At 43.0% G+C, this 25,047-nt stretch overlaps 1 protein-coding gene across 1 annotated transcript in view; it reads left to right on the forward strand.

Moving 5' to 3' along the window:
- Fam184b (family with sequence similarity 184 member B) overlaps nucleotides 1–25,047 on the forward strand; it is a 95,478-nt gene that overhangs the window by 55,607 nt on the left and 14,824 nt on the right. Inside the window, exons 6-11 of the mRNA XM_042054866.1 lie at nucleotides 1,589–1,699; nucleotides 14,778–14,881; nucleotides 16,424–16,553; nucleotides 20,818–20,969; nucleotides 21,314–21,461; nucleotides 24,306–24,371. Of these exons, the coding sequence (XP_041910800.1) occupies nucleotides 1,589–1,699; nucleotides 14,778–14,881; nucleotides 16,424–16,553; nucleotides 20,818–20,969; nucleotides 21,314–21,461; nucleotides 24,306–24,371 (711 nt within the window). The remainder of the gene's footprint in view (nucleotides 1–1,588; nucleotides 1,700–14,777; nucleotides 14,882–16,423; nucleotides 16,554–20,817; nucleotides 20,970–21,313; nucleotides 21,462–24,305; nucleotides 24,372–25,047) is intronic.

Below are 25,047 nucleotides of genomic sequence, written 5' to 3' on the forward strand. Positions count from 1 at the left end.
TACAGTTGTCTTGTTTGTGTTTGTGTGTGTGTGTGTGTGTGTGTGTGTGTGTCTGTCTGTCTGTCTGTCTGTCTGTCTTGTTTTAATTTTAAGTTTGTGTGAGAGAGAATGCAGAAGCCGGAAGAGGGTGTCAGATCCCCTGGGACCGGGGTTACAGATGGTTGTGAGCCACCATGTGGGTGCTGGGACTCAAACCCTGCTTCTCAATCAAGCACAGCTCGTGTTCCTAACCACTGAGCCATTTCTTTACAATGAGTCCTCTTGCCTCCATTCCAAACAAGTCCACATAGCACCCTCTTGTCCAGCCACACTGTCACCATGGGCCCACCTGCCTCTCAAACTCACTCAAAAGCCACCTTCTCTATGGCATTTCTTTGGGCCAAACATTTCTTTTGGAAAAGTATCCAAAATCTTATTCTCCCTCTAACCACTCCCTTTCTTAGCCCTTCCTTCTCTTTCTTATTTTTCTGTTGAACATAGTGTTTATCATGCTGTACTTACTAACCTTTTGTTTTTCACTGAAATTTACACGTGTAAAGGTGTTTTTTGTGTTTGTTTGTTTTATGTTTTTCAAGGCAGGGTTTCTCTGTAGCTTTGAATCCTGTCCTGGAACTAGATCTAGTAGACCAGGCTGGCCTTGAACTCACAGATACCCACCTGCCTCTGCCTCCCGAGTGCTGGGTGGGATTAAAGGCATGCGCCACCACCACTCGGCTGTTTTTTTTTTAAAGTCCAACTCTGGGAATAGTTCCCAGCATGTGGTACAGCTCAGTAAGTATTTGCTGATGAATGAATGATGCTATCTAGCTAAGGTCAGCTGAGACCCGCAGACAGCCTCTCCTTCTAAATGTTTAGAGACTTTCTCTGTAAGTTCAGCCATATTGGAAGAGCTAGGCATTGTTTATTGACTGTTGCTGTGCTCCAAGATGCATTGTCACCTCTGTGGGCCCCAGGCACCCTGGCCTCCCTAGACCCCTTCTGCTATAACAAGTATATTAAGATTGTATGACTGCATTGATAGACAAATATAATCCAAACGGAGGCTATTTCTTTCAATTTTAAAAGAAATTAAAGCACAGCCTATAACACAGTGAGGAGATGTGCTCGGATTGACACAGCTAAAACGAGGCAATGCTTCTCACACGGTCTCCAGAATGTACTGTACCAGCTTCACACTGATGCTGGAACCTGTGGGAGGCACTGTGGAGGGCCCATCATTCTGGCTACTGTGTGGATCCTGTATAGGAAGATGCCATGAAAACAAAGTTGGGTTTTTCTTGTTATTTGTTTGTTTTGTTTTGTTTACTTATGGGACATTTGGAACATTCCTTTTCTTATTTGAGACCAGAAAATTTAGAGTTAAAGATCTACCTGCCACACCTTAACCTATCTGTACATGTACCAGGCTGTGTAGTATGGATTTAACGGTTTTTTTTCTCTTGATGAGCTGTGTACTTAGAACCCATGCGCTCTTAGAGTATTTTATTATAATGACTTCTTTGACCCCCTTCAGGAATAAGACAAGGTGTGGGTGTGTAAACAGCCTGTTTTCCCACCTTGTGTGGCTAATCTTCTAATCCTCATTTAGGAAGTAGAAGCTCAATTGGAAGAAGTAAAGACAAAATCAGAAAGGGAAATAAAGCAACTGGAAGACGAGAAAGCTGCCCTCAGTGTGAAGCTTCAGAATTCTCTACTCGAGGTAAACCCTAAAAACACAGTGCTTGTGAATGGAGGTTGTGACCCCTGGGAGTTTCTGGCCAAATGGGATCGGAAGTTCACCACCTCCCTATGTCCTCTGAACAAAATAAAGGGAGTCCAGCCAGGCAGGAAGGCTGTCTCAGGGTGGTGGAGGGTGACGCATAAATTTAGCTGCAAATAACAGAGAGTCTGATTTATACAGTCTTAAACAAAAAGGCCTTTAAAGCCTCACATAAAAGAAGGAAGCTGGAGGCCACTGCTGTTGGTTCTGAAGCTGAGTGATAGCAGGGGTGGTAAATCTGCTGTCCTTCTGCTCCAAGATGCATTGTCACCTCTGTGGGCCCCAGGCACCCTGGCCTCCCTAGGCCCCTTCTGCTGTAACAAGTATATTAAGATTATATGACTGCATTGATAGATGAATATAATCCAAATGGAGGCTATTTTTTTTTTAAATTTTAAAAGAAATTAAAGCACAGGTTCTTAAAAGTATTGAGAATTAGTGGAAGAGCTGGCAGCAGGATCTCAGAGTTGTTTTGGAGCCTGGTTGGAACAAAAAATATTAAGAGGTCTCTCTTTCCTCACTGCCCATCAAAGCTTAAAGAGGTCCATGTCTCCTAGTGCTCTCAGGGACCCATGAAGCTGGCTCCTCAACCCCACCTGTGCACCACAGCCTCTAGGGCGCAAAGCTATGGCTTTGGGAGGCAAGAGCTAACCTACTGAGCTACACACCTAACAACACTAAAGTCCTTTCCAGAACACAGAGACTATGTGCAAACTAGTGTCAATTGCTAGAAACACACATCCACGGAGAGAGATCTCAAGAATGCATGAGGGGGACAGAGTAGAATTTGGCCACTGGTTATTTCTGTGTTTGGGGTGTATTATTTCTTCTGACCCACGAATGCACAACTGTCAATCATAATTTTCTCTAGTTTTTTTTCTTCTCTAAAATGGTCATTTGAGGAAACAAAAACAAAATAACTGACGACTGACCCAGCCCTGCCTGAGACCTATTATTTCAGGATTTCACGTTGCCTTTAAAAGAATCTCTGCAGAGATAGTTTCTGCCGTGATGCTTTCTGAGGCGCTGCACAGCAAGGAGGCCTCTCTCTTCTCCCTTCCTCCCCTCCGTTTCTCCCTCACTCTTTCAGTGCCTCCCATTGTCTTACTGCTCCTGTGGCGACTCTGCTCTGCAGAGCTTAAAGTGTGTGAGACCAACTAACACCATAGAAATGGCTTACCTAATGGAACTGTCTCCTTAATCAAGATGCTAAGCCGTTTTGCATGTATTAATTTTCCAGCCCCAACCATCTTATCACACAGATGCTATTATTATCTCTAATTGAGAAAACAGAGACAGAAACGGTAGCTCTACTTCTCCCCCCCCACATGCATAATGAATAAGTAGCAGACATGAGACTCACACTCTGGTGGTGTCCTCTCACTGTTCATCAGTACGTCAGGGCTACCTGTGGGGTCACCTCTACTGACTGAGGATCCTTCAGGACCTGTCATTAGCCATGGCCATGGGCAGAGCTGCATCCCGTTCTTTGGCTTAGTAATTAGTGTTGTGAGCAAAGCCTTTTCACGGGGACTTCTGGTCATCGGGATATCAGGATGTTGTCACCAAGGTGCTCCGCTGAGATAAGGGTCATATGGGTTTTAAGATATGCAGACTATTCAGCATCCATTTCCCTGAAGAGGCGCATTCCTACATGGGTACTCCATCTTGAGTCAGCCTAACATCTCCCAGACCTCCCATTCTCAACCCGAGGCCCTTCCTAACCCCACTATCACAGGTACCTGGTCATCCACTCAGGTCAAGCCACTGTGGATGCTATAGCTCAACACTGTCTATATCCTCCCTGCTTTCTACACAATGTCTTGGGCAAACCTCTCAGAATTGTTCACCTCAGTAGGTAGGTCACTTAGAGGTGTTACATGAACAGTTACAGGCTAGGCTTGTGAGCCATGTCTGTAATACCAGCTACTCAGAGGCTACCACATGAGGATTGCTTGAGCCCTGGAATTTAAGAATAACCTGGGCAATATAGTTGTACCCTGGCTCTTAAAACATGGCAAGACAAAACAACAACAATAAAAAGCAAAACAGTTGTATATTTCATAATGTCTTAAAAACAATGCAGTGGGAGTGTTGTGAGGACTGAAAATTTTAATGTGACAAGAATACTGTCTTAGTTACTTCTCTATTGCTGTTATCCAACACCATGACCAATGGAACTTATAAAAAGAAGTGTTTATCCAGGGCATATCGTCTCAGAGCGTTAGAGTCCATGATGACCAATGGTGAAATTCCTGGCAGCAAAAGGCCGTCATGGCACAAGAGCCATGCTGAGAGCTAACGTCTTAATCCACAGGCACTAGACACGGAGAATTAACTGGGAAAGGTGTGAGTTAGTGAAACTTCTAAGCCCACCCCCAGTGGCACATCTCTTCCAACAAGGCCAGACCTCCTCATCCTCCCCAAACAATTCTAGCAACTGGAAAGCAAGTATTAAAATATATGAATTATTCTTATTCAAACCACAAACACTTTCGTGTGTTACTGGCACGAATACACGGTTAATGGTGTTATGTTGTTTTGCACATGTCTCCTCCGAGTGTTGCTATGGTTACAGACCTGTATCTCCCTCAAAATGACAACCATTTTCAGCACCTCAGAGGCTTTCCCTTGCTGTGCTCCTTCCCTGCCCGTCTCATGTGCCCTGTGATTGTGTCACAACAAGAACGAGGGCTGCACAGGTCCTGACGGCAGTTCGAGCTTCCATTGTGGTTATTGGCCTCGTTTTCCTCCAAGTCTGCAGAGAAAAGCAATCTGTTTAATTGACAAGTAACTATTAGTTGGCTAATGATTATCACCACAATTAAAACTTTATAATTTAATAGTACCTTCTGGCCAGTCTTCTCTCAATTTGTCTGTGCAGTTCTTCAGTGCTGTTTATTTTCCCCCACTTAAATGTCTTTTGAAAAGAAATTAAGGAATCTAATACTTTGTGCCTTAGGCTTGTGATAACTTTTATCTGTTCTTTTCTTCATTAGAAAAAGAGAATAAAATAAACCAGAGCGTCCTCCAAGCCTTTCCCACTTGGCCTTTCCCACTAAGTTATTGTTCCTTCCTTCCGCCACGTGACTGCTTTTGAAAAGAATGGTTTTCATTCTTCCCCATTTCCTCCTCCCTCTTGAGCAGCTTAGATTTAGTTTGCCTGCCCTGGGGTTCTTCTTTCAAATTCAGATAAAATTGTCCTCGAGCTTTCTATTCTTACACTCTACCATTAATGAGATTAAGAATCCCGAGAAGTTTCCTCCCTCCCCGTTTCCCAGGTAACATTTGGCACTCCAGGTGAGGCTCCCAAAAATTCCATCTTAGCAAGGCTTCCCTTAAGAACTGGTGTCAGGACTAGTGCCTGGAGGACTCGGAGAGTAAGTGCAGGACACCAAGGTGTGCAGAAATGGGCGAACATCCTGGGGAGGCCAATGGGTAAGTTTCAAACTCTGTTATATAGTTTTCTCCCACCTGGAGTTTACTAAACACTTAAACAGCAATAAAAGAAGTAAAATTTAAGCTAGGAGAATAAATGTCTATTGCTCAAGCCAAGAACAATTGCAAGTGCACCGCCATCATCCTGCATAATACAGCTCATAGCAAATGCAACACACAGGACCCGTTTCCACCCTTAGGGGTCCCTGCAAGGCCAGCTTCATAAGAAAGATTGCTAGAACAGGAAACAGGAGCAAGGATGTGGAGGGAGAGCTGGGGGCTGTGGTTGCAGCTCGACAGATTCAAGGCTCCTTCCCTTTTTTTCTTTCTGCTAGGCAGCCTTCTCAGAAGGAGATTAATCTGACAAGCTTTTTTCCTTTTCAAGTCACAAAGATAATTGCTTAGAACTTTATTTCCTTCATGGTTTCTGCAAATGGATTTTGTGCTGATTTTTTTTTCCCCTTAAGCATTTGTCTTTGCTGAGGAGCACTTGAAGAAGGCTGTTACTGTCAGCATATGTCACTGGGGATGTAAGGGGCTGTAAAGGGAGAGAGAAATATCCCTGAAGAGTGCACAGAAAGCTAAATGGTCCTCTACCACATCACAGAGCTGGCAACTTAAATTCTGGGACCCTGCTTCCATTCCCCTTGTGTTGCTGGATAAATTTCTTTAGCTTTGAAACCTGAAACAGAAGACAAGAGACTCTGGGTAATGAAACAAAGCCTCTTGAATATGATCATTAACCTGGGACTCAGTTCTTCTGGGTCAGTTAGACACATTTAAACAGGCTGCTACAAAAACCATCACTAATTAGCAGCTTGCTTGGTTCTAGAAAAAGATGGGCCAGTCGACAGCATTCTACGGTTTCTTCTAAAGTTATCCGTATACATCTCTATACTACGTCTGTAGAGCGATTCTGTATACAATCTCTATACTACCTCTATAGAGTGGCTTTCCTTGCCCAGGTGATAGACCTGCCCGAGTGATTATTTCTTAAAGGGATTAATCCACCTAGAGGCAGCTTGCATTCTGCTGACTGATAGATAACAGCTTTCCCCTAATGGCCTCTAATGCTACTGCAACAGGATGAGCCTTAATTAAGCACGTATTTACCCGGGAAAGTCTAAGTCAAGAATCAAGTGAAGTGGGTTGGGTAACATTTGGAACTGGTCAGTTACTTGGACTTCATTAGAGTCTTAACAATAAATCCATTTTATACAAGAAGAAAATGAAGGTGAGAGCAGTTAGGTGATAAATGAATTTAAAAAAAGAAATAAAAAGGGAAAGGAACATGACTGCTCTGAGGTCTGGTAGAGGAGAAGATTTACTGTAGATAGGAAGCAGAGCAGAGCCAGAGGCAGGGTCATCTGGGAGAATACAGAGTGGACATGACTCGACTAAGCTGTGCCCTGTGGGGAGAGGGCAGAGGGAAGAGAAGGAAACCACGTGCCCAGCCAGGAGGTCCAGAGTAGGCCAAAATAACTGGATTATATAGGGAAGGGCATCAGGGAGAAGGGCAGCCCAGCCTCTGAGCTGAACAAGTTTAGGGTAGGGAGTGGGGTGTACCAATCAGGAGGGCCCTGTTACAGGTAAGAACTGAGGGATGAAGGTAGAACCTGGTGGCCACTGTCCGCTTTTATATGTTAATAGGTGCTGCAGCCATTTGTCCCAGGTTTGAAACCTAACAAGTCCCATTCCCTAGCAGCTGAGCCTGGATGGAAACGCTGGCTCTGACGTCTTGTTCTTAGCATGAGACATAGTCACAAACCTTCCAGGGAGAAGGAGCCTCAGTTCTCTTGGGATTGGGGAAAGTGACCAGGACTCCCTCTGTTGGCCCAACCTTTCAGCCACGCTTTTGCCCACCTGCCATGCTAGAAGAGACACCTGAGAACCAGGCTACTTCCTCCCTGGGTCAGTACTTCGTGCTCTCCAGCTCTCCTATCCACCCTGAGGTTTCTACTTCAGAAGCTGGAGATGCTCTTATTCTTCCTCAGCTCTTAGCAACTAGCATTATATGTAGGAGTGCCCTGACAGAAATTTTGGGGCCACTTATGTGCACTATCATATCATCTGCAAAGAATACTTTGACTTTCTCCTTTCCAATTTGGATCCCTTTGATTTCCTCCAGCTGTCTTATTGCTCTAGCTAGAACTTCAAGTACTATATTGAGACTTCAAGTACTACATGGAGAGAGTGGACAGCCTTGTCTTCTTCCTGATTTTAATGGAATTGCTTTGAATTTATCTTCATTTAATTTGATGTTGTCTATAGAATTGCTATAGATTGCCTTTATTATGGTTAGGTATGTCCCTTGTATCCCTAATCTTTCCAGGACTTTTATCATGAAGGGGTATTGGATGTTGTAAAAGACCCTGTCTAATGAACTGGATCATGTGGTCTCTTCCTTTCAGTTTGTTTAGATGATGGATTTACTGATTTTCATATATTAAACCATCCTTGCATCTCTGGGATGAAGCCTGCTTGATCATGGTGGATGACCTTTATGATGTGTTCTTGGATTCAGCTTGTCAGTATTTCATTATTATTTTTTTTTCATCTACGCTGATAAGAGTAATTGGTCTGTAATTCTCTTTGTTGCCCCGGGTGTTTTCCCACAGAACTGAGGAATGAGATTTGGGGATTAAGTCTAGATGAGCAGAGAGGAAGGAGAAGGTCCTGGTTTTCTAACAGGTGTAGCCTGTGGTTAAGCAGGGGGGCCTGCTGGAGTTGGAGACTGGGATATGGGACAAGTTGGGGGAGGAGGGTTAGAGGGATGATCTGTGGGATCCACAGTAGACTGGGGGAGGGGAAGACTGCAGCTGGTGTCCTGTTGCAGGGCTAGAGATGAGGCTGGGGGATGGATCTTTGTCGGCTTTATTTTTAACTTCATATGCTTGAGTGTTAAAAACACATCAGTACGCTCCAGTTACAGCTTCATGTTTTGATAGCAACTGTTTTAGTTCTTCTTTATGCAAGAAGCTACAATATGTTCAAGCCTTCTCCTCTGATGGATCTGGGCTGTAAAAACACTTTTCAGTGGCACTATAGAGGATATAAGACATGGTATATGCAGTAGATAAACAAGCTCATCCACAACCAGCTGCCTGAGTTCTTACTGACTGGATAATCCTGGACAGACATTTGTCAAGGTTTACTTTAACTTTCCCACCTATAAAATGAGGCTATTGTTACCATCTACCTCAGAAGGGTTTGTGACAGCATATGTGCAGTACTGGAAACAGCACTTAACATACGTGAATAATTCTTCATGCTGTAGAACGTACTCATTCTCAAGATAATGTCTGACTTTGATAGATAGCTCCCTGCACTTTCCCAGTGATGCTGGTCCAGTGCACACTACAACTACCAGCGTCTTTATCAACACACCTTGTCAATATGATGATTTCTAGCACCTTCAGAACATTGCCAGTCGGAGTTTGGGAATTTAGTTCAAATATTTGCATGACAGCCCAGCGAGAAGCTTTGCCAAGGTCTAGATTTCATGTGCATAACATCACAACAGCATGCTGTCGTACAGCCCAACCTACAACAACATGAATGATATAGGGACAAGTTGCTCAAAGGAGCCTTAGAGGAGCTGTTCTGATGGTGGCATGAATACCAAAGCAGACTGCTAAATGCCAGCCTCCCCCATGATGTGCTTGCTGGACGGGGTCTATACATTTAAACTTAGGTTTTTAGTTTTAAACTTAGGCTGTTGGTTGTCCTGCCAAAGTAGCTTAGTGAGTCAAGAGTGGTAAAAATAACACTGTTAATTGAGAGCAGAGTTTCCACGCCCTAAGCATGCAGAGAGGGCTGCCAGGCCTGGGTGTGGCTCTGGGGTACGTCCCCTCCAAAGTTAGATAGGGTCTGACTAAATCTTTGTCCTTGTTCAGGCCTGGGTGTGGCTCTGGGGTGTGTCCTCACCAAAGTTAGCAAAGGTCCAGCTGAATCTTTTTTCTTATTCCTCATATCCAGTATTGTGATCCTCTTAGGCCTATAGTGTCATTTACTGGTTTTCACAAAGCCAATCTAGTCTTAGTAGTTTTGAAAAGAAACATTATTCTGGAAGACTCTTGATACCACGATACCATACTAGGGACAAAAAGAAGAGATTTTTATAGCAGCCCCTGCCTCAGTTCTCTACCGAAGGAAAAGAGAGCAGCTGTGACAGCTGTTAGTGAGGTCATTCAGTCCCCAAGAGAGTGTGGGCATCGTCACTGTACAAGACTTGAAGCTGGATGCCTACCCAAATGAGGCAGGGTTTTGTTCTCAGGGGGGCTCAAATTCAAATGGGAGAAAACAAATATCTGCTTAGAGAATACCATGGTGTGAGGAATGCGACAGCAGTATCAGAAAAGCTGGCGTACAGCCCTTAGGAGAGGGAACTCTCTTGGGGGGCCCAGAAAAGAACAGCATCTGTTGACATGTGCTGACATGGCATGATCTCACCAGAAAGGGTTATTCCAGGAGAAAGCACAAGATGAGATTCTCAAGGGCTGTGGGAAGGGAGAAAGCGGTACCATAAGCCTGAGGAGCATCTTTTGTTCATGGGAAGCCCTGTGTGACTTGCTGGAAACATACCTGAAAGGTTATATGAATTTAAGCCATGAGCTACCAAGAGGAAAGCAGCTGTGATGTCTCAAGTGCCCTCAGGCTATGAGGGGCTGGCACTGTCCTTCTGGTGTTAGCTGAGGGGCTAGTCCCATCTCATTGGGAACAAGGCGAGATGATTTCACCTGTTGGAGAGATTCCTGGCATCAGCGGAGAATCTCTGGAACCTGAGAAGACAACATGAGCAGGTCAGCAGCTCCCATCTGGGACTGAGGTACAGGTTCTGCCTGCTGTATCTCAGGCCTGCTTGTGACTTCAGACAAGTGTGAAACATCACTGCAAGATCAGTTCCCACATATATCATGACAGTAAACACAGAGAAAGCGAGAGAGCCCTGACTTGGTGTCCAGAGGCCCTACAGCAATCTGCAGGCACATGTTAGTATTCTCTTCATATTATGCATAGAAAACTGAGGCCCTATGTTACTTCTTTTACAGAAATGGCAACAATAACCCTTCCCTCCATACCCCCCGAGACTTGTGGTAATAGACAGAAGAAACCAGATGATAGCCTTTCTTGAAACCATTAAACATTCTACAAATGTAAGGTGACTTTACAGTATCTATTATGATCATTTCAGCAAAATACCATTACATTAGGGCCTCTATTTTAAGATGAACACAGTGCTACCTTGGAAAGATTGTCAACTGAAATTTAAAATGACCTTGAATGTTCCTGTCCAGGAGATTTCCTGGGAGTGGGTTTTTCTTTTAAAATAGAAAAAAAAATAAGAAAAGAAAAAGAAAACCTCTAGATGAGGTTAAGTAACTGAAAGATTTTAAAATAACCACCCTTGCTTGGGACGAAGCTCTTTGGTGGCTATTTCGGTGGAGAGGCAGAGTTGTTTATTTTGCTGTGTGCACTATTTATATTCTGGTCCCTGTAGCAGTGGAGAAAGCCCTGGGCTAAACCTGAGAACCCAATGGAGAGCCTAAGAGAGATTCAGGGGCAAGTAACATATGATACCCTCAGTCCCAGAATCCAGCAGTATCCTGCTGCGGGGGTGCTTGCTAGTAAGACAAGCTCACAACAACTACAGAACAGTGAGAGTCTCTTCTGGCTGGAGTTCAGAAAAGTGGGAAGCAGAAACAGTTGTACTCCAGCTGGAGCTCAGAGATGCGTAATATTCTAATGGTGTCCCCAGGCTGGGAGTGCTCATTCAGCCTCCCCTGATTGCTCTCCACAATGAAGTTCGTTTGCATAATATTCACACGCTATCCTTGCACCTTTTAAAAAAAATGGTTTGATGTTTATGTATGTGAGTGTTTGTATGTCTGTACACAACATGTGTACCTGGCGCCTGCAGAGTCCAGAGGAGAGCGTCAGAGTCCCTGGAAATGGAGCAACAAATGGTTGTGAGCCACCACGTGGGTGCTCGGAATCAAGCCTGGGTCCTCTGAAAGAGCAGACTGTGCTCTTCTCAACCGAATCACCTCCCAAATCCACCCCCAGCAACTCTGAATGATGTGTTTGACTTAAAACACCAGGTACATAAGGTCAGGTGAGAGAGGATTTCTCGTGGTTTGTTGGAATTCTCAAGCTATGTGTCACTTCCCCATGGGGACCATATGTTTGTGGGAATAGAAATTGTGTCTTCTTAGTTATTCTTCCAGCACCTAATGTACCTAAAATGGCTGATGTTCAACACCTTTCATGTAAACTTTTACCTGACACACGATTTGTCAGGGCCCCACAGTGAGGCAACACCTGTCAGGGTCCAGCCTCAGTGGGGTTCACATGTTCTAGGGTAGGAGCGTGTGGGTTAGAAATTTTAAGCACATACAAAAGAAAAAGACAGAGATACAGAATAGAGCTGGGAGGGCAACCCAGTGAATACTGAATCCACCCAGTGTTTATTTCTTACGGTCTTTAAATACCCCAATCCAAAAGAAGGAAAGAAAACAAAAGACCTTTTATTTCGTGTTACAAGGAACAAGTAATTACTATCTTAATACCCAAAATACCAAGTAACCACACCCTAGGTCAAGACATCTTTGTTAGTACTCACACTTGTCGTCAAACCTCTTGTCAATAGCCTTGAAGGAGCAAGAATAGGCCCGAACTTTCTGACCTTTAGTCAAGGTGGAACAGATCCACTTCTGTGGGTTCCCACAAAGGTTGAATGAATGGAAGAGAGGGTGCCATTCTCTAGTCCCAATAATTAAAAGGTTAAATTAGAAAACTCCTAAAAGAAACCTTTGTTTCAGAAGAACTCTGGGGTCTTTTTTTTTTAAATCACTGGTGTTAGAAGCATGATCTTTTCTTTCTCTGAGAAAAATTCTGCTTGTCTTGTTGCGTTACTACAATGGATACCTTAGGCGTCTTTATGGCCTTGTAAAGAGTTTTATCTAGCCCCAGTTTTGGAGTGTGACCAGCCCTGGTAAGAGTCTATGACAGAGGGCCTAGGCATGTGCAGAAACAAGAGCTTCCCCATGAAGCAGGATTTGAGAGAGAAACACAGTTTGGGGCCTGTGTAACAATGTGCTCTTTCCAAAACTCGCTTCATGAGACCAACATTCCTTTCTGAGAGTAGGATCTCAGTGGTCTAGAACTTCTCCCTAGGTTCCGTAAGTTTCTATGCCCCTAACTGTGGACAATCTCCCAACACAGCAACTCTTAGGGGCAAACCACACCCAAATAGCAGGTACGTCTGTCTCTTGTGTTCAGGAAAATGGACACAAAGGAATAGAAACAGAAAGAACTACTGAGTTTACTTCCATGTTCAATGAGGAAACTAAGCAACCTTCATCTCTCAGGTTGGTCTGTTTTTTATAGTAAGAATACTTGTCATGCACTGTACACGACGGCTGACTATAGCTACTATCTTGTATAGTGAACAGATCTCCAGGTGACAGTCATCCTGCCTGAATGGAGTTCTCTGCTTCTAGCTCACCACCACAGCCCTGGGAAATCATTTTTCCACTGTCTGCCAACTTGACCATGTTTTATTTCCCTAATAAGTGGAGTGATACACTCTTTGCTTTTCTACGGCGTTCATGTCCATGTGACATTTAATGCATCGGGACTAGATGAGACTCTAAGGCAACAAACAATAATGAAGTCCAAGGACTAAAGTTTGGGGCAGAAAGGGGGCCTTAGCAGCCTGGGAAAGGGCAGCAGTGCAAAGTGGGAAAGAGAAAGCGCAGGACAGAATTGCAGTTCACTGGCCTGCACGAACAAACGGCACACGTGGGTTTTGCCTGGCAATAGGCAAACTCTTGCATGAAAGAAGCAGGGAGAAGGTGTTTTAGTTAGGGTTTCTATTGCTGCGATGAAATGCCAGGACCAAAAAGCAAGTTGGGGAGGAAAGGGTTTATTCAGCTTGCATTTCCACATTGCTGGTCATCACTGAAGGAAGGCAGGACAGGAACTTAAACAGGGCAGGATTCTGGAGGCAGGAGCTGATGCAGAGGCCACGGAGGATGCTGCTTACTGATTTGCTCCCCATGGCTTGTTCACCCTGCTTTCTTATAGAACTCAGGACCACAAGCACAGGGACAGCACCACCCACCATGAGCTGGACCCTCCCACATTGATCACTAAGAAAATGCTTTACAGCTGGATTTCCTGGAGGCATTTCCTCAACTGAAGCTCCTTCCTCTCTGATGACTCTAGCTTGTGTTGTTGATTATAGAAAATCAGTCAATACAGTTGGTTATCTCAAAGTCTTCTGGGCTATTCAGTTAGCTACGCCTTGAGAACTGACAGTGTCTTTTCCTCGTAAAAGTGAACATTACCTTAGATGGTAAACTTTAATAGACGTTACAGTACATGAAAACGCAGAAGGTGTTTCATTCCAGGTCAGGCTGGGCATGGGAGCCCTAGGACCAGCCTTCCAGCTCACACTGCTTCTTGCTAGTCAAGCTCCTTACATCTAGGATCTCAAGAACAGTTTGAAAAACACAGATGCAAGCCAACCCATCTGTCTACATTAAAAAATAAGAAGAAATACGTTCGAAAAAGAAGGACCCTGACTCAAGGCCATGCAACTAGCTCGTGGGGGGGAAAGATCAGGTTGCAACTTAACACCATTTGCTGAAAGTCGAGAATAGATCTGTTCCTGCCTATCTTATCCCTCTGCTTTTTCAGGGGCTGCAGTTTTCATGATAAACAGAGAAAGGAAAAGAATCTTTGCCCTCTTACATTTCTATGAAAAGGAGAGAGGGATAACATGAACAAATGCAACTTGTTAAACACTCTGAGGCCTCACTGCTAGGAATCATTTCTTCACTCTTCCCATCTGTCATTTGTCAGGTTCCATGTTTCCTTACTTGCATAGTGAGAGGGAACATGCTACAGTCTAGGGTACGAGTATAGCAATAATGATGACTACAGTTACCTTTACTGACCACTGACTGACTTCCAGAACTGCCCTCTGACCTTCCCTCTGCCTCCCTGGGTCAGGCTCAGCAAGGACCATCTGTGCGGCATACTTGGGACTGTCTTTTTTTTTTTTTTTTTTTGGTTTTTCGAAACAGGGTTTCTCTGTAGCTTTAGAGCCTGTCCTGGAACTAGCTCTTGTAGACCAGGCTGGCCTCGAACTCAGAGATCCGCCTGCCTCTGCCTCCCGAGTGCTGGGATTAAAGGCGTGCGCCACCACCGCCCGGCGGGACTGTCTTATAAGGTGATAAAAAGTTCAGGTCTATCTAGCGTGGGAAGGCTCCATTGCATATCCCATTGCAGAATTCACTGATGATGGGAATTCAAGATACTCTTTCTTGGATTTGTTTTACAACTGTGTGGATTACCTTGCCTACTGCAAATCAGGAATGACACAAGGGTCAGAACCCACACTAACCACACACCTGGCTTTGTTCTAGGTACTTCACCATCCCAACCTTACATCTGCCAGAGAGGCGTCCAGTGGGTCTCTGTAGGCCCTTTCTCCCCTGATTTCTGGTTGTAACAAGCCAGGTGAAATCCAGGAACTTCTGTTAGTCTCATCTTGTCATTGTTCGTGCCTTAGGATCCATGCTCGAAGCAACAGGATCCTTCTCTGGCACTGCCCAGAGAAGAGGGCGCGGAGAAGCCGACGGCGGAAGAAGGAAGCAGCAGCGATGAAGAAGAAAGGTACGGGCACTGGGCAGCCTTCTGCATGTGCCAAGCATGAAAACTCAGACTGGAGGGTTTGCTTGTTCATCCCTTCTGTCCTTGAGTACTTACGGCTGACTTAACCTTATGCTCAGAGAGAGAGAGAGAACAGTTACATCTTACACGTTCTTCGACACTGCTATGGCTCTCCATAAACTGCCTTATTTAACTTTTGCGCCAACATAGAGAGCACTTTATAAAGAACATGAAGCTCAAAGTGATTAATAATTCTGCCCAAGAGTCAAGCCTAGATGGGTTACAGACTTTTCTTCTATTGTCGGGAAAGAAAGGGGAGCTCTGTTGCCAGAGGAAACCCCCATGTATTCCACCTGTATGACTGCTGCTACTTTATCAGCCACCCTCAAGATAGGTGGTGTTTGCCTCATGGTGAGCTACGTTTGTGCTTGGCTTGGCCATGCTTTGATGGGTTCATATAGCTTTGGCCCCTAGCTGAGGATGAGGTGTTAGGGCTCTGCCTTACTAGTTTCTTATTCACGCCTCTTTATGCTGGGACCCAGGCTGATGAAGTAATCCTCTAATTAGGGCATATTGTTGTCATGGTTACATGACAGTATGATGGGTTTAATTACTGTATTTTTATACATGCATATCTTTTAAAAATAAAAAATTATTTTATATTTATGAGTATTAGCCTGCATGCATGTATGCATACCTGTAGAAGCCAGTATAGGATGTCAGTTTTCATAAAACTGGAGTTGTAGACATTGGTGAGCCACCAAGTGGGTGCTGGAAACTAAAACCAGGTCCTCTGCAAGAATAGCAGGTGCTCCTAACAACTGAGCAACCTCTTCAGCCCAGTACATACATATCTTATGGCTGTGTGTCTGGACCTTCTTTTCTCTGCAAAGAAGAAGCCCTGGCCTCATGCCCTTCTCCACAGGGGATTTTACCCATGACCTCTGTTCCCCTGGTCTAATGTTCTTGCCATGAGAAATTGAAGGCCTCCGTGTGACATCCCTTCACGCTGTTCAACAAGGCAAACACTTAGCATCCCAATTTAAGCATTTTCATTCTCAGCAAGCTCCAGAGTTCAGAGTGGGAAAATATCTCTCTGAAAGACATTTGTCAGCATCTTTTCTAAGATACTTCTTCTCTATTTGAGCTTTTGACCAGCTTTTCAATAGGGAGAAGCCTAATAATTATCACCTCCCGGTTTACACCTGGGATAGCCAGTAAAAATTATGAGTATGCTTGGGAAGTGTGAAAAGCTGGACAAAAAAGGTTTGTTTTTTCTTTTTTCCATATATAAGAAAAATTATGAAACTTAGATATAGAGACCTATTTTTGGAGCTTTTCGGCTCCCTCAGAAGAACTCTAAGCTCACAGTCTCTTATTTGTTAAGCATTCGCTAAGATCAGGTAGTTCCTATAGAAACTTGTACAGTAAAACTTAAAACTCAAATTAGGTTGCTTTTTACTTCTCTAGAAGCTCCCTCCTCCATTATAGGAGCAGTTGAAACACCTACAACATCTAATCATTATATTGTTCATTTCTTCAAAGGATTGGAGAGCCTCTCAAGGAAGGAAGTGACCTACAACCTCCCCAGGGCTCTGCGCTGAAGGAGAAGGCAGTGGAGATTGGACATCAACCAGAGGACTGGCAAAGCCAAAATGTCAAACTAGAAACCCAGGTAGGACAGCTCTGGATAGGATATGCCTCACCCATCCCAGAGTGCAACTGTGCCTCCTCCTACAGGCAGCCTTGGAAAGCACACAGGGCCAGTTTCCATCTGGGGAGGGTGTTATAGGTCCAGGGCAAAGCAGACTTCTTGGTTTTGCTTATTCATTAGAAACTTCCAGTGTTAAACATGCACATAAATAAAAATAAATAAATCTTTTTAAATAGAGGATTGTAAGATGGCTCAGCTGTCAAGGATGTTGGTTATTATTCAAGAAGACACTGGTTTGATTGCCAGCACCCATATGACTAACAACAGCCTATAACTAGGGGATCCAGTGCCTTCTTCTGGACTCCTCAAACACTACATATATGGTGCACATACATATATTCAGGGGAATTGACCATACACATAAAATAAAAATAAATTTAAAAATAATAAAAATTTTTAAAATCTTTTAATATTTGTTTTATGTGTATGAGCGTTTTGCCTGCATGAATTTCCTCTGTGCACTATGTGTATGCAGTACCCACAGAGGTCAGAAGAGAAAGTCAGATCCTCTGGGACTGGAAATATAGATGGCTGTGCACAATCATTTGAGTGCTGGGAATCAAGCCTGAGTGCCTGGAGGGCAACCAGTGCTCTTGACTGCTGAGCTATCTCTCCAGCCCACAAAAATTTTAAATAGAATGACTATACGATCCAGAAACCTCACTATTGAGCGAGATTCCAAAAGATGGAAAAACAGCACATCAACAAAATGTGTGCATTCCTCGCTGCAGAATTATTCAGTCACCAAGATAGGGAATTGTGGTGGTTTGAAATAAAAAACAACAACTTCCAGTGCTCATGAGCACCCATGCTGAGTCACAGGGATCTATCAATGAAGAAATCAGACAAAAGTCCTTGTATTTTGTATACAGGAGGTATGTACATATGCATCAAAGGCCAAGCAGACTGTATAAACAGTCTGTGTCATTGGTTTCTGTATCTGTAGATTCAGCCAACTTCAGGTTGAAAATGTTTGGTGAAAAGTCTATCTGTACTGAATGTGTGTATACCTTTTTATTGTCATAATTTTCCTAAACAAAGCAGCTTGATGACTGTAAATATAGCATTTGGTATTATAAGTAATGCAGGAAGGCTTTAATACATTAAGGTGTGTGTGTGTGTGTGTGAGAGAGAGAGAGAGAGAGACAGACAGACAGACACTACCCTGTTCCTCTGCAGCTACAGAGAGACAACTGTATTTTCTACATTACAGAAGAGGTGCTAAATACTAAACACAGTACATTAGAAGAGTTTCAGGAAGAAAAGCCTTAGTAAGGAGTGAGATCTGAGGTGTGAGAGGCTGCCCTGTGGACCTCTGCAAGGTTTCCATTTCTCTGGGAAGGTTCATGTTTCAGCCCACAATCTGCTCTTTCCCAACACTCCCTGAGGAGTCTTGTGAAGCACTTACTGCCAAAGTGTCTGAAGGCTTACAATCTCCCTTGCTCCTCGGCTCTTCCAAAGATGAATGTTCAGCAAAGATGAGGTGGCCCTGGAAAAGCTGACTTTAAGGACAATAGTCTTAGGGCTCAGAGGGACCTGACCTGAGGCTGCATGTCTGTCTCAGCAGGTCTCCCAGCTGTAGCGGGCTCTGAAGCAATGTGCCAGCGAAGGTGGATGCTATAAAGAAATCCCACACTAGCTCAGGACTGAGTATAATGAAGGGTTATTTATTTAGGGGTAGACTCACAGATCACAGTCCTCAGCACAAACGAGGAGCAGCACCGAATCCAGCAGCCAGAAGAGAGAGGGAGCACACCCATTGTGTCAGCATTTATAGTATAAGAGGCCACGCCCAAGTGGGCAGGTAACTTAAAGGCTACGGGCTGTAGGAATTCCTACAGCACCTCCCCCTTTTGTTTAAATAAGAGAGTTCTAAGCCTAATACAAAATTATATACAATAATAACAAATATCAGGTATAAAAATTAGAATTACAACCAGCCTAAACAATATCAAGCAAGAAACATGTAATGTTTCAATAATTATCCTATCCTAAGGAGTTTAAGTCTTATATTATAAATAACTTGGCCAAGTCATGAGAGGAAAGTAACTACAACTATCTAGTCTTCAACCCCATCGAACACCCGAGAAGGGAAATAATATTTCTTGAGTAAGCAGGGAGTACAATCAAGCAACTTTCAAAATGTGAAAAAATGACAGAGACAACTGGCTCCCTGGGCAATCACCCAAAGTCTCATTTGCGACATTTGAACGACCAGCTTTGGCTAAGGCCTAGAGTAACTGACAGATCATTTTCAGAGGCAGGAAATTTTTCAAAACTGTCTTAACCTGCTTGGCAAGATTTGACAGTCTGTTTTTCTTGTTTTTTGTTTTCTTGTATTCTGCTTGTCCTGTTGGACATTATGAATTTTGTCAGTGGTTGATGCATGGGCAGTTCCTTGCTCAAAGGCCAGTTTTGCCAAGAAGAAAACAAGCGCCAAGTGGAGTGTCTTCAGTGCTCAACATTCTCTCGGGAATAGATGGGTGCTGCCTGGAGCAATCGTGTCTTACTGTCATGAAAAGTCCTAAGTTCTTAAACACTTTAAATGCCATGTTCTGATAGTCTTTAGGATGTTTGAGGAATAACTATCCATCTGAAATATATCTCTGTACATCTAGAAAACCTAACTAACATGTCTACAGGCTTGACTGTCTAGTAACATATTTCTTAATTATATATTATATTTTTAAATGAGCTGCACAAACACAATATCTTAATCAAGACCAAAAATACATATATACAGTATAACAAAATTGTCCTTAAATTTGTATCAATAAACCAAGATCCATACCAATGCAAGCCTCTATAGCATATCCCCCTTTAAATGTAAACAAACATTTATAGACAATATTTCGGAATATGGATGTAGTTCTCTCCAAATTGCTTCCTGCTGCTTGTTGGGCAAAGTAATTTTTAGGGTTGTTCATGGTGACCTTTCAGGGAGTCTTGGTCCATTGAGCCATATTAGTATGGAGGGATTCAACAGGTTGTCATCCTCTGTGGAAACAAAAGAAGAACTTCTTTTCCAAAGAAACCTATTCTTAGACCCAAATTTTGAAGACAAGATACCTTTAAAATATGTATGTTGGTTACTTAGCTCCTTCACAGTCAAAAATTAAAAAAAAACAATAATATACATAATCCAGACTCTCTGCATATATTCCATATTTACAAGACTTATCATTTTTACTCTATTATTTAATATTTATTTTATTATCCTTACTCCTTTAATCTATGACTGTCTGTACTCTGTCTCTTTAAAGACTTTGTCTTATTTTTTTAACTATTTACTTCCTTTTATGACTCTCTATACTCTTTATCTTCTCTCTCCCAAGCCTACATACATTTTTTTAAACACACTGTGACCCATTTAGAGGTCTTTTATGTCTGAATCTGTCCTAGTTGTGTATCTGTAATCCTTTTCTGACCAGAAGCACTTTTTTATGCTAAGAGGGTGTGGCTAGGGCCAACAGGGCCCTGCCTGCTTGCTCTGTCCAGTCCAGCATGGTGGAGGCCTCTGTAATGCCTCTGGAAGTTGCACACACTGCCCCAGTTCCAAGTATGCAGCAGGTCCATTAAGCAGTTTGTAACATGCTGCTCACAGACCCCATTTAAATGCTCCATAGCTGGACCTCCTGAGAAAGTTAGAGCCCTTTGTGCTAGTGAACCAGGAAGCTGCCGCTTTTTTTTTTAAAGAGGCCACACAATTTTTGCTGTACCTCTCAAAATAGCTGCAGTGCCCTTGCTCACCATGAGCCCATCTAGAAAAGAATTTTGAGCTACCGAGAAACTGTGCTAAACTCTGTTCTTTTTTTTTTTTTTTTTTTTTTTTTGCCTAGAATTACTTTTCAAGCTCTCTCAGGTTTTACATGGATTTAGTTAGCACACATTGGAGTGCCAATTTGTAGTAGGGAGGCTGCTTGTTCATTTCCCAGCTGCCCAGACTCCCAAAATAAACACACAGAAACTGTATTAGTTAAGTCACTGATTGGCCTATTAACTCTAGCTTCTTATTGGCTAACTCTTACATATTAATTTAACCCATTTCCATTAATCTGTGTATCACCATGTGGCAGTGACTTACCAGCAAAGTTTTGGCATGGCTGTCTCTGACTCTGCCTCCTTCCTACTAGCATTCAGTTTAGTTTTCCCCACCTAGCTAAGTTCTGCCCTGCTATAGGTCCAAAGAAGTCCTTTCTTAACCAATGGTATTCACAGCATACAGAAGGGAATCCCACATCATGCCAGTGACCACAGGGAGGACCTGGAGGCATTCAAGCAGCTGTCAGACCAGAGGAGGGAGAAACTGCAGCAGGGTCTCCAGGAGAGCCTGCAACACAGCCAGAACTTCAAGTCCCAGTTTGAGGGTGGCCACCAGTGAGCCCTGAGCATGCTTGAGAAAGCCAAGCCCAGGAGCTCAAGGTATGGTAAGCCTGCGAAGTGGGCAGTTTGCTGGGCATCTGCCCTCCCAGTCCCTGATAGGCTCTGATGTTCTGCACAATGCCTTCCATCCACTGTTTCCATGGACTGCAGCAACCACAGGGACATTGTTATTCTAGTACCCTTTTCCACATGAAGAAAGATCTCAGAGAGATTTCGTAGCTTGCCAGCCAGAGTCTAATTTATTACATAACTGGTTGCTTTTTCTTATTTTTGCATACTTTTACCTACATAAGGACAGTTTATACAAGGCATCATGGTAGCACATGTTTGTGATCTAGTACACTGGAAGATGAAAGAGGGAATTACTATGAACCTAAAGCATCAGGACTATACAGCAAAACCCTATCTCAAAGAAAAGAAGCATCTTGTTTTCATGTCTTCAGTTGTGCTGCGTATGATGCATGCCAGCAAGTCAAGCTTATCAAGGTAACCTTAAGACAAAGGGGAAAAGCCAACTGAAAAGGATGCTGAGCTGGAAAAACCTTCCAGAGCGTATAGGAAGATGCAGCATGATGGCCAGGTCATGACATTTAATGCAGCAGGCAGTTCAAGCAACTTCAGCACCTTGTACCTGCTACCTTCTGGCCAGTCTCGAGCATCACATCCTTTTCTGTTATCTTAGGTCTTCATGGCTGGCTCAAGTTGGTATGGGAGTGGTTCCCTAATGAGACCAAAGAAGTCAGGCTAGGAATATAGCTCAGTGGTAGAACAGGCCTTGCATATGGTAAGACTAAGGTTCAACCCCAGCATGACAAAAAATATAAGATCAAGGGATCAAATCCTAATTAAAAGCAAACTTTCCACTTAACAAAGTGTGGGAGCTCAGACAGGTAACTCAGCTCCTTTGCTCCTCAGTTCCCTCTTTACCAAATGCAGGGAAGAGTACGCTATGGGCTGGAGTACCTAGATTAGGACATGGTCAAGAGCTCAGTTTCTAGAGGTTCTCCCCTTGTCAGTGAAGCTCCTGTTCTGCAGATGTTTCCTGAGCCTTGGGGATAGGAGTTATATTGAAGATGTAGGCATTGGACTGCCCTTCCCACCAATCATTATCTCTGCATTCTGTCCAGTTGTGGTTTTCTTTTTTTCTTTTTTTTGGTTTTTTGAGACAGGGTTTCCCTGTAGTTTGTAGAGCCTGTCCTGGAACTAGCTCTTGTAGACCAGGCTGGCCTCGAACTCAGAGATCTGCCTGCCTCTGCCTCTGCCTCCCGAGTGCTGGGATTAAAGGCGTGCGCCACCACCGCCCGGCTCCAGTTGTGGTTTTCTGTCATGCTCTCCATATGCTGTTAAAAGAAACTTCTTTGGTGGGAAGCCATGTTTCCTGCCATGATGATAATGGACTAAGCCTCTGAAACTGTATGTCAGCCCCAATTAAATGTTTTTCCTTTATAAGAGTTCCCACGGTCATGGTGTCTCATCACAGCAATAGAACACTAAGACAGTGACTATCAGGTGCCACTTGCCACTATTGAACCTTTAAGAATATATTGACATGCTGGTCAATGTTGTAATCTTATTTGGCCAATTTATAAAACCATTAAATTATAGGAGACACTGATCAGAGTGCACAATATTAAAGCGTTTTTAACTACCTTTGCTTAAAGAGAATAGTTAAAAACCCATGAAAAGTTCAACATCATTGTCAACCCTAGTTTGGAGGACACTGACATGGTAAAGCTCTCTCCTATCTTAGAAGTCTCTTAACACATAAAGGAACCAGTGACAGTTAGCATTATGACACAGAAGGACTACACCAAAGTCCTAAATGGTAAATTAAATAGTAATTTGTACCCTGTTTTTAAAGCAAAATTTAGGATGTTTGGTTCGATATGATAATAGAACTATAGTACTGACAACATACACTTTTTTAGAGTTTTTACATATTTAGGGAATGGTGTTAAAGACAAATAGGCTTATTTTCCGAAGTAAAGTGCATCATATATATTATATATAATACTATATATGATATATATATGTATATATAAACAAAATACTTTTTTTTCAGGGCCAATAGAGGCAGGCCAGGCTTTCAAAAAACAGGACTACCCAAATGGCAGGTTTGGGTGGCTTGGGGTTTCTTTTGTTTTGGGGGGGCTTTTTTGTTTTGTTTTGTTTTGTTTTGTTTGAGTGGCGTTAATCTTAAAAAAGCAGAAATGTCAAAAGAATTCCACTGGTCATATTGTTCACTTTGCATACATTAATCTTACTGTAACTGCAAACTTTCGCACATTAGACAGTTCAGACACACATTAATCACACATGCATGAGGTACACAATGGACAGAAATTGCCTAAAATTACAGGAGCCATGTCAGCCATCCACTGCGCCCAAGGATGACAGGAACCACAAAGGTCTGTGTGAATTCCACGTGTGTGCCTATGGCCATGATGGGCAGAAGAGAACATGGGATACTCTGGAACTGGAATTACAGACAGTCATGTGAACTGGGTGTTGGGAATTGAACTTGAGTCTTCTGGCAGAGAAGACAGTGCTCTTAGTCACAAAGCCATCTCCAGAGCCTCGAAATCTGTTCTGTAAGCCAGTTTTTATGAATGTTATTAAAAACAGACCTGTGTCTTAAGAAAATACCATTGTTTAAAGCGAGGGTTGGATTTTATTTTTATATCCATGTCCTTAATTTTAATAACCTGTAATCATCATACATATATCAAACCTTATATGACTTACTAGAACCTTCTATGATATACTTAAGCATTCTTGTTTTGTCTTCATCTTTCTTTTTCCATTTTGGAAATATTCTGCTTTTTTCTCTTAGGATAAACCCTTACTCGGCCATATAAAAGATTTTTTTCAAGAAAATTATCTTTTTAACTTTTATTATCAAAATATATCCTGATGTTTATGGTTTCTCTTAAATTTCTTTCTCTCATTCTTACTAATTACTTTTTACCTAATCTCCTTATTTAATATTATGAGACAAAACATACTTATCAACTTATTTTTATTTTGTTTTGTTTTTTGGAGACAGGATTTCCCTGTGTAGCCCTGGCTGTCCTGGAACTCAGAGACCCACCTGGCTCTGCCTCTGGTGTGCAGGAATTAAAGGCATGCCACCACACCAGGCTTTATTTACCAATTTATTAAAAGAATGTTTAATCCAAATTACACTTTGGGCATAATATAACAAATTAAGAACACCACATATTGTTCAACTATAAGGTTCCTTTTCCTTTTAAGTCCTAAGCAGACAGCATGGCTTCATGGATTTGTAAAATGATTTCCTTTAAGCACTTCTTTTCTTTGTCTGTGCAGGATGTTACTTTCTATCAAGAGCTGTCCATGATTACAGCTTCTAGTGTTCTTGGACAATCATCTTGTGTGAGCAATACAAAGGCAGAAGATAAAATATACAGATTAACCCCACAATTGTAATTTGGGATACAAAAGACATATACTTCCTTCTGAACTTTGGGAGATCAAAAACAGCAACCTTCTTACCACAGATGAAAAAACATAGAGCATCTTGTGAGAACACAGCCCCAAGGAACTGTTGCCAGAAACAGAGGCTTTGCTACCCATTCTAACAGTCAGAGCTCTGAAATAAACCAGATGGAACGGGACAGAAAGATACTTTGCAATCAGAGGCATGAAATCAGGAATGAAAACAGAACAGAGCAGAACGAGCTAAAACTGAGGCCAAAACATATAGCGATTCAATTTGTTAGACAAGAACTCCAGAGAGTGCCAGGAACAGAGGAGGGGAAAGTCCCCAGGTAAAAGTACTTGGCTACCACTCTGGAGTTTCTCATCCTGGAACCGAACCCAGAGCCCCAGCCCAGCAGCAGTTGTGATTCCTTGTCAGGGGGAGTCCAGATGTGCTTGTAGAGTCAGTGACATGTCAGGGAGAGTCCAGATGTTGTGCTTGTAGAGGAGTCAATGACATGTCAGGCGGAGTCCAGATGTTGTGCTTGTAGAGGAGTCAATGACATGTCAGGGAGTCCAGATGTTGAGCTTATAGAGTTGCCAGAATGCTGGTGTTCCTGTTACCGCTTAC

The sequence above is a fragment of the Arvicola amphibius genome, chromosome 1, assembly GCF_903992535.2.
Source record: "Arvicola amphibius chromosome 1, mArvAmp1.2, whole genome shotgun sequence".
NCBI lineage: Eukaryota > Metazoa > Chordata > Mammalia > Rodentia > Cricetidae > Arvicola > Arvicola amphibius.